The following is a 10,285-nucleotide window of genomic DNA, read 5'->3' as shown; positions in this document are numbered from 1 at the left end:
ACACACTTTTAGAATATAGGAAATTTTCCTATATTTCTATTGTCTACCTGTAATCGATACCTGTCATCGTAATCGATGTGTTTGCGCGTGGGTGTAATCGATATGTTTGCGCGTGGGTTGTTTTTTAGTTGGAATCGCGTTGTTGTGGTATACGGAGAGATTGTTAAAAAATAATATGGTAAAATAATATAATAAGTAACAAATAAAATATATAAAAGATTTATTATTTTAAATTAGTGAGAAAAATGTTCGTTTTTTTTGAAAATAAATCTATCAATGTTCGTGATGGTGTATAAAGAAAGAAAACACCAGCAGAATAAAAACCCTTTCATTTGTCTTCATTTTGGAATCTTCAATTATCAGGTAATATTCAGTGACGCTAACCTTTTGTAACAAAAATGGTTTATGATTTTTTATATTTGTAGGTATTGAAATTGTAAAAGGAGGACAAAATCGTTAGGCAGCAACTTATTAAAAGTGAAAAGTACAAGAAGAAGAAAAAGTGCGTTTTACAGTTGATAATATCACATGGAAATTGGAAACAGCGGAATAATAAACTAATATTTCAAGGAGATTCGATGCTGTTGATTCTTAATAAATATATTCAATGTATTAATAAAACATGTCTTTTATTGAAGATAAAATTGCTCATATAAATAAATAAAATTGTATTTAAAAACGAAGGTAAGCAGTTCTAATTATGAAGTAAAAGTTTTACCACAAATGTGTAAGATTTGTCCAAATGAATGAAAAAGTTTCAATAAAATCATTCCATATATAAATTCAAATCAGTTAAATTTTTTCATTCTGTAGTATAGTGGTACATAAATATAGGAAAATGTTAAATAATATATGGAATGCATTATACCTAATTTCTACGAAAATCACATCGTTCAAACAAATAAAAATGTCTTTGGCGCTATACGAAGTTCAACTTTCTTTACAATGAGTTCATTTTAACTTAAAGAAGGGGTCACTTTTTTCTGGGTGTAGTCCAAGTTTTTGAACCGAGCTAAAATCGTCATTTTTGGGGCAAAAATCGGAAAATCGGCATTTGCTATTTTTTAAGTAAAAAATCGTCAAAATGCCGATAAATCGGCAAAATTGGCAGCCCTGCCTGTTACTCTACTTAGAAAATACTCAGGTGAGTAAATTAAATGAGCGTACATGTACGATGAAAAATGCCAAATCCATATTCCATATATACGATGATATTCTTTAGATGTAATTTACAATGAAAACTTTACTTAATACTAAACATAAAAATAACTAATTTTTTTCATAGTTTCTTTATTAACAATTAAGGAAATTATTATAACAGCATTTTCCTTAAAACAAGTATAGAATGTTTCATTTGAATCCTCTTGTTATTATTAGTCTCTTGAATTTTTTGTGGATGAAATGAGAAGAGACAATAGGCGAGAGAGAGACTATTCTAAAAATGATTTGATACACACAATTTATATATTCATTCACGGAGGTTTCTTCAATGGATGAGTTTCAAATTAAATTCAAAATATAACTAGCAGTGCAACACAGCGGTTGGAAACGCCGGCTACAACAGCAATAATATCCACATCAACAGTTTTCAATAAAAAACTACAAAAATTACTCCACCGGCGCAGAAAAAACGTAAAACAATGGCAACAGCCGATAAACGTGAAAAGATAGGAATAGTAGGCAGGTAGGTAGCTGGTGGAGGTGTGTATTTCGGCCGGCGGGCATATACAGCAATCATGGCCACAACCTGACCCACTTAGTTTTTTGTGGTACCCTAACACGCGCTTTCCGCTTTTTTGTGTTATATATTTGTTTTAATTAATTATAGTGGCTTAATTGGACGCTCTTGGTCTATGTTGTTTGCCTCTGTGGGATATCAAGTGATGTTGTATGACATTCTTCCCGAACAAGTGGCCAACGCATTAAAAGAGACCCAAAAGGAACTCGTCAATTTGGAATCCAAGGGTCTGCTCCGTGGTAAACTAAAGGCAGAACAACAATTTGCCTGTATATCGGGAACAAACGATTTAAAGGAATTGGTTAAGGATGCCATTTTTATACAGGAATGCATACCTGAACGATTGGATATGAAGACTAATCTCTACAAGCAATTGGATGACGTTGTTGAAAGTCATACCATATTGTCCAGTTCAACATCAACGTTTCTACCTTCACTCTTCAGTAAAGATTTGAAACATCAATCAAATGTGAGTATTATTTTGTGTTATGTTGCAGCAAACACAATTTTTTTTTAGAAAATGTTAAATTTGCACTTAATAATGCGAAGGCCACTTTATGTGATTTACGTTATTCATGGATAGTTAAATAAATCAAGCGAAGCTAATACCCAAAAACATTTGTTAGGGATCATAAAAAACTAAATTAATGATATCTTCCATAATATTCATAAAGGTATTTCCTTTCGTTTATTATGAACCACCTTCGCCTCATTAATTTTTTTTTTGTAAAAAATATTTACTACATAAAAATTACACTGAAAAGAATATTGACCTAATATGAAAATATGCAACAGGATAAATTTCTTTAAAATAAAGACAATTTAATTAACAATTAATTTTGCTTAAAAAATATTTATATATTTTTCATTCAATTTAGGTCGCGAATCTTTGAAACTTAAGATTTTAATTTAAGTTTTTGAAGTAAAGACAGCAATCTTAAAGTAAAGGAAAAATGTTTGTGAAATTTAAAGAAATTTCAGTTAATTTAAAGAAATAATCTTTAAATTAACTGAGATCCTTGGATTATAGAAATTTTCAAAAATAGCCAAGTACTAATTTTGAGGACTCAGCATCTTTGGTTTAATTTTTGTTTGTTTTGAAACTAAGAAAATATTTTTATATTTTCTTTGAAGAATCTGTTATAATTTGGATTTTGAATTTATCGCAAAAAGAGAACGAAAATTCGACAAATGATTTCTATATCCTACTTTTAAATTTATAGAGCCTAGATTTAAAGCTAGATAGCTCTCTACAAAATGTCTTTATTTTAAAGAAGTAACATCTTTGGCCCCGATTAATTCCCAAATCATTAAGAGAAGGTCAACATCTACAAATCAAGTAAACTTTTTTTAGTTTTTACATTGAACATTTCGATAATCAAGTTATGTTTAAAATGTTGTTTTTTGCTTTTATTCATTGACGTAAAACGAAATATTATATTAACACACTATTATAAAACCACACAGAAAAAAATATCATCAACATCTTTCCAATTAAAATTTTAATTGATTTAAAAAAAAAATATTCAATTAAAAATTTAATTGGTCGAACAGAAATTTTAATTGAAACTAAAGTCAATCACACACAAACAAAAAATAGTCACGAAATTAATTTATCCAATTAAATTTAAATTGAAATTACTTCAATAACAGAAATGATAGTATCAATCACATAAGTCAATTAAAAAATTAAATGATACAATTAAAAATTTAATTGAAACTATTAATTTTTGTTTTAATTAAAAAATTTGTTAAATCAATTACATTCTTAATTGAATACTTTTGAAAATTCAATTAAAATGTTAATTGGTAATATTTTGGTGAAAACTGTCCACTATAATGGTATCAATTAAGTTTTTAATTGGAACAATTAATGTTTTAATTGACGTTGGTGATTGATACTATCGTTTCTGTGATTGAAGACATTTCAATGAAAAATTTATTGGATCAATTAATCCATGATTGAAGACAAATCCAATTTTTTCTGTGTACAGGAGTAGTTTAACCAACAGAGGAAAAGTATGTTTGTCAAATTTATTTGGGCTACAAGATGGTTGGATGGACGGCCGTTTCGAAATCATCAGCATCCTCTAATTGTAGCAAAACTATCAACCGATTATCGGAATAAATTCGGGGAATTGACTAAACCAAAAGTAAATTACACTTGAACCATCCGAAAAAGGTTTTTGATAGTCAGCTTTTGCCTAAGATTTGATAATCTTTGGCAAAGGAAAAGACTAATGTTCGTATAAAAATTTATTTATTTATATTATTAATATATGTCAAAAAGAAAAATTTTGTAATGGATATAGGTATACTATTTTTAAATATTATAACCTTAAAGTAGAGTTGCTTCCATGTTTAATGATTAAAATGGGAATTTTCACAAAAACTGGAGATTCGAGAATATTATCATGATTTAAGTGCGAACTCGTAAATTACGTTCTGCGGAGTGTTTAAAAGCGAACAAAATATACAACAATCGCTTCTCTGCGATAATAACATAGCGCGAAGAGAGGATACATGGCTGCCACAATCATATTCGAAGAGCAAAATAATATGATTGTCGTTTTGGTGGCGACCATGCAACATTTTCACCGCAACCATGTTCGGCCAATGAATATGTAATATGGTAGCCATCTATGATATTATATCTAGATGAAAAGAATTTTGTTTGAATTAAAATAACAGAATCCCTGTCTAAAATTTTGCGGCTTCAACTTCGAATTGTCACATATATTTTCAATATTTAACCTACCTCAAACCAGGTGTTCACAAGATAATGCAACTGAGCCCATGTGTAAATCTTAAATAAACCATTAAACCGGTTTATCTTATTTGACAAAAATTAAATAAGTACTATCAGCAAGACAAACGTACAGAATAGAATACATGAAAAATATGTTTGTAACGGTGTTGTTGGTTGGAACTTTGTAGATAGAAATGTTTCCAACAAGTGTGAGATAACCTTCAGTATGTCAATCATTCATCTACTAAATACACTTATACTTGTCCCCGTGTACAGTGGTATCAAAGTCATAAAGAATTGCATTCAAAAATGTTTCACAAGTTAATACAGTATCTTATCGAACAATTAAGTCACTGTTTGTGATTTATCATATTAAATTTAATGTGTGGTATATCTTAGAAAAAACAAGTATAGACGGCCGTAAGTTCGGCCAGGCCGAATCTTATGTACCCTCCTCCATGGATTGCGTAGAAACTTCTACGAAAGACTGTCATCCACAATCGAAATACTTGGGTTGCGGTATCTTAAAACTTCTTAACATCGTTTTCTAAATTGTGAGTTAGTCCATACGTGGTAGAGAGCCAGAATTGAAATATGGGGGTCGCTTATATGGGGGCTATATACAATTATGAACTTGATGTGGACCAATTTTAGTGTGATTGGAAATCGATTTATCTGAGGGATATATAACTATAGACCGATATGGACCTAGTTAGGCATGGTTGTTAACGACCATATACTAGCACAATGTACCAAATTTCAACTCACTCGGATGAAATTTCCTCCTCCAAGAGGCTCCAAAACCAAATCTCGGGATCGGTTTATATGGGGCTATATATGATCATGAACAGTTATGGACCACTTTTGGCATGGTTGTTAAATATCATACACGATCACCACGTACCAAATTTCAAGCAGATCGGATGAATTTTGCTTCTCCAAAAGGCTCCGGAGGTCAAATCTGGGGATCGGTTTATATGGGAGCTATATATAATTATGGGCTGATAGGAACCAATTCCTGCATTGTTGTTGGATGTCAAATCTGGAGATCGGTTTATATGGGGCCTATATATAACTATGGACCGATTTCGACCAATTTTTGCTTGGGAGTTTGAGGCCATATATTAACACCACGTACCAAATTTCAACTGAATCAGATGAATTTTGGTCTTCCAAGAGGCTCCGGAGGTCAAATCTGGTGATCGGTTTATATGGGCCGGATCGGATGAAATTTGCTTCTCTTAGAGGGCTCGCAAGCCAAATCGGGGGATCGGTTTATATGGGGACTATATATAATTATGGACCGATGTGGACCAATTTTTGCATGGTTGTTAGAGACCATATACTTACACCATGTACCAAATTTCAGCCGGATCGGATGAAATTTGCTTCTCTTAGAGGCCTCGCAAGCCAAATCGGGGGATCGGTTTATAGGGGCTATATATAATTATGGACCGATGTGAACCAACTTTTGCATGGTTGTTAGAGACCATATACTTACACCATGTACCAAATTTCAGCCGGATCGGATGAAATTTGCTTCTCTTAGAGGCCTCGCAAGCCAAATTTGGGGGTCCGTTTATATGGGGGCTATACGTAAAAGTGGACCGATATGGCCCATTTGCAATACCATCCTACCTACATCAATAACAACTACTTGTGCCAAGTTTCAAGTCGATAGCTTGTTTCGTTCGGAAGTTAGCGTGATTTCAACAGACGGACGGACGGACGGACATGCTCAGATCGACTCAGAATTTCACCACGACCCAGAATATATATACTTTATTGGGTCTTAGAGTAATATTTCGATGTGTTACAAACGGAATGACAAAGTTAATATACCCCCCATCGTATGGTGGAGGGTATAAAAAATAATGTGATCATCAATACCTGGTAGTGAGAACCTATTCAATAAAGTTACGCCACATTTTTGTTGTACACTGAATATGAAGGACAATGAAAATTTACAAAACGTACACGAGATTAATAAAAATTTACACATAAAAAGTAAATTGTTTTCTGAGAAAAATTATTTTAATTTTTTTGGTAATATAGAACTATATAGTTCAATGAGAAATTTAAATTGTAAATGGATTGAAGCCTAAAACTATCTCGTACTTTTTCTTTATGAGAAAAAAAATTCTTGCGATTTGCGATTCCGAATATCGGAATTGAATTGAATTATACCAAATTTTTTCCTAATAAAATAACTTTAATTTAGCATCAATTTAACCTTTAAAAACGTTTTCTTAATATTAAAAAATGTGATCAAATTTAAATCCTCCATATAAATCTTTATTTTTAATGAAAAGACCTCACTTAATTTTTTTCTTTTAATTTCATTAGACAAATAAACAAATTTTAATTAAAAGAAAGTTCAGAAGCTTTGCTAAAATAATTGTTTTCTTTAAAATTAAGACACGAATGTTTGAAACTTACATCCCTCCGTTAAAGTCACATGTCTTTGGAGGAAGGTAAATTCCCCTTAAAGTAAAGGAAAAATTTTTGATTTAAAAAAAATCTTAAAATTTAATGAGATAATTAATCTATTGATTAAATAGCAAAAATCTTCAAAAATAAGTTAATATTTATTTTGAGGATTTTGCATTTTTGATTTAAAGTTTTTCCAAAACAAGAAAACAATCCACTGTGCTACTTAGTAACAACATTAATTGTATGTAAACGAAATTATGTTGTATACATATAAAAATATAATAAGTATGTATTTAGCGATATAGTTCTTGTTGATTTCAAAGAGATAAGTGCAGTGCAATTATTTGTTATTAGTCAATACGGCTATCTTTTTTGGACTACTTTAGAATTTTCAACGCTTACTTTATTTTTCTTTTATTTTCAAAAATATAAAATTTCGGCAAAATAATTTAAGATATTTCTTTGAGAATTTTTAATGACAAAGTATTTTACATACATATTTTTTAAGCGATTTTCATATTGAATTGCGAAATAAAAAAATGTAAAGACAATAATAATCCAAAGACCTCGATATTAGAGAAAACATCATCCGAAAATTCATAGAAAAGTATAAACTCTTATAGAATCACAAGAAAATTATTGCATCTAAAGGTAAATGAAAAATTAATTGAGTTTTGCCACCAAAATCAATTACATTTTTAACTGAACCAATTAAAAAAATAATTGAAAGTGCTGAAAATCAATTAATTTTTTATTCCTAATTAATTCAGTGAATAACGCTATCATTGATCAGTTAAACAATTAGTTGGATCAATTAATTTAATGATTGAATAAGATTTTTTTCTGCGAAGCATTATTTTCAAAACAACTCTGCATTGTCCAACCACAGCGACAGAACGCCGTGCCTTACAGCCCTTGTTACTGCTAGTTGTGGCCAATATGTATCAAGGTAATAGATGCGACATATTAGAGAAATCTGTACCTAAAATTGGTTCCTGAGACGTTTAGGAATCTTGTAAACATTTTTGGAATATATGTAAAATTGCATTATTTTCGTTTCGAAAATTTGTATTTTGTACTTCATTTATAAGAAAGGGACTAACTAAAATAGTTTGTTTTCTTTAAATCATCTTGTGTGTGCCCAAGAATCTGGTCTATAAATAGAACTGCTTGACTGTATGCGTTGCTTGTGCGTTTATGGCTATAGAGCTTATTCGTTTTTCGATTTCGATTGGGTTGAAAGAATTATTTTTTGCGTGTGGTAGGTTTGCATCACGCAGATCAAAGTTGTTATACACGCACCCAATTTTTTTTGTAGACTTCCCGTATAATAACAATCCAAATTCTTGCATTGATTTCCTAATTCTATGGGAAATATCACAATTAATTGAATTGTACAAATAATTATTTTTCGAGAATTGGCTAAATATATTTTTTATTCCAAATTGTGCTTGCGTTGCTATCAAATCACTTCTCATTATGGTCGTCTTGTCATGTATGAACAATAGGAATGTAATAAAACAAGCATAGTAAGTTTTATTGCATTTCTATTTTCTTCACCAGCATTCAGTTGGTGAAAAGCAAATAGCTAAACGTATACGATAAGATAACAAATACACCAAGTTAACAAAAATTAACCCTAATCATGCATTCCGCTTTTCTCATATGTATCATAGGTTGTGGTCTCACATCCTGTTAACCCTCCCTACTATGTTCCATTGGTCGAAATTGTTCCAGCACCATGGACCAAACCCGAAGTGGTGACCAAAACCAGAGCCATCATGGAAGAGATTGGTCAAAAACCTGTAACACTCTCACGTGAAATTGAAGGATTCGCTTTGAACCGTATCCAATATGCTATTCTAAATGAATGCTGGCGTTTAGTGGAAGCTGGAATTTTGAATGTCAAAGATGTCGATAGTGTTATGTCAGATGGTTTGGGTATGCGCTATGCTTTCTTAGGTCCCTTGGAGACAGCACATCTTAATGCCGAAGGTATGCGTAATTACTTCGAACGTTATACCAATACTATATATGCGGTCAGTCAGACCATGGGTCCAACACCGAAAATGGAAGGTCCAACAGCAGCAGTCGGTAAGTTGTTCTTTATTATCTGCAAAATTCAATATTAGCCAACCAAATATTTCTTTTGTCTTCAAAGATTATTACTTAAAAAAAATTAGATATAAACATTCGATTTATGATTTGCTTAAAAACACTTAAGAACAAAAGGGAAATCTGGTTCTCTAAAATTTCGTTTGTAAGCTAAATTTTATGCACTAATCAAAATATCTCATTGTTTTGCAGTGGCTGATCAATTGGAGGATATGGTTCCTCTGGACAAATTGCCTGAAAGGAGAATGTATCGAGATAATTGTTTGACACAATTGAGTATTCTAAAAAACGAATTGAATAAGAAATAGAACTTTTGGATTAACAACTCCAATTTACATACATTTGCCTTTATAGCAAAATTTTGCTACAGTTTTATTTAAAAACAATTAATTCATTGTGAATTTGAACATAATAGTGTAATATAAAATAATACAATTAATGCGTTTCGTTTAACTTGAAAATGTTTAGTGGTAAAATTAGAATACTCGAATATCTGAAAATTGCATTAATCTAAACAAAATTCCACCGCCATAACAGATAGATATCTCTAAATTTAAAAAGAAGCGTGTGTAAATTTAACTGCTGAGGGATCTTTAGATTATGAATTATAACATTTTGAGTGAAAAACAAGTAAGTAAAGTCTAAAGTCGGGCGGGGGCGACTATATTATACCCTTCAACCCTATGTAGACCAAAATTTGTGTTACAATCTCAACTACTTCACATTTGCTGGAAGCTATATAAAGGAGACAATTTTTTTACTTCTACAAAATCTCTAGAATTAAAAATTAAATCGGCTAACGTTATCCAGTTAATTGGAGGAAACTTCCATTGAAAATGTGTAACAGTCTACCATATTTCCCCAACTCTGGTGATTTTGACTAAATTTGACATGTATAGTTAGAATAATAATTCTGCTATCTATGCGAAATTTCACGTAAATGGGAGTATAACTTTGGCCCCCCTGGTCATATGAGTGCAAATCGGACGGAAGATATATATGGGAGCCATATCTAAATCTGAACCGATTTCAACCAAATTTGGCACGATTACCGATACTACTAAACGTACTCCTTGTGCGAAATTTGAAGCAAATTTATCAGACATTGGTAGAATGTCAATTCTACTCACTGTGCAATATTTCACGAAGATCGGTAGTAAACTTTGGCCTCTGTGGTCATATGAGTCTAAATCGGACTAAAGATATATATGAGAGCTATATCTAAATCTGAACCGATTTGGCTGATATTT

General features: G+C 31.3%; 1 protein-coding gene across 1 annotated transcript; it reads left to right on the top strand.

Annotated features, from left to right (window-relative positions):
* The first annotated feature begins 1,502 nt into the window (after positions 1-1,502).
* Positions 1,503-9,475, top strand: Had1 (beta Hydroxy acid dehydrogenase 1). The gene is made up of 4 exons (XM_075300188.1): positions 1,503-1,684; positions 1,829-2,207; positions 8,597-9,014; positions 9,228-9,475. Exons 1-4 carry the CDS (start codon positions 1,641-1,643, stop codon positions 9,341-9,343), a joined length of 957 nt encoding a protein of 318 aa, XP_075156303.1. The 5' UTR covers positions 1,503-1,640; the 3' UTR covers positions 9,344-9,475.
* Positions 9,476-10,285: the final 810 nt, after the last annotated feature.

Source organism: Haematobia irritans, chromosome 3 (assembly GCF_050003625.1).
Source record: "Haematobia irritans isolate KBUSLIRL chromosome 3, ASM5000362v1, whole genome shotgun sequence".
In the NCBI taxonomy this organism is placed as follows: Eukaryota; Metazoa; Arthropoda; class Insecta; order Diptera; family Muscidae; genus Haematobia; species Haematobia irritans.
Note: the sequence above shows the minus strand (reverse complement) of the source record. Positions and strands in the feature narration are given on the sequence as shown.

Excerpts from the sequence above, each read along its gene's own strand:
- Had1 (XM_075300188.1), top strand. The coding sequence starts at position 1,641 with ATGGCAACAGCCGATAAACGTGAAAAGATAGGAATAGTAGGCAG. Across the intron at positions 1,685-1,828 it reads AAGATAGGAATAGTAGGCAG|TGGCTTAATTGGACGCTCTT; the intron begins GTAGGTAGCTGG and ends AATTAATTATAG. Across the intron at positions 2,208-8,596 it reads ATTTGAAACATCAATCAAAT|GTTGTGGTCTCACATCCTGT; the intron begins GTGAGTATTATT and ends TATGTATCATAG.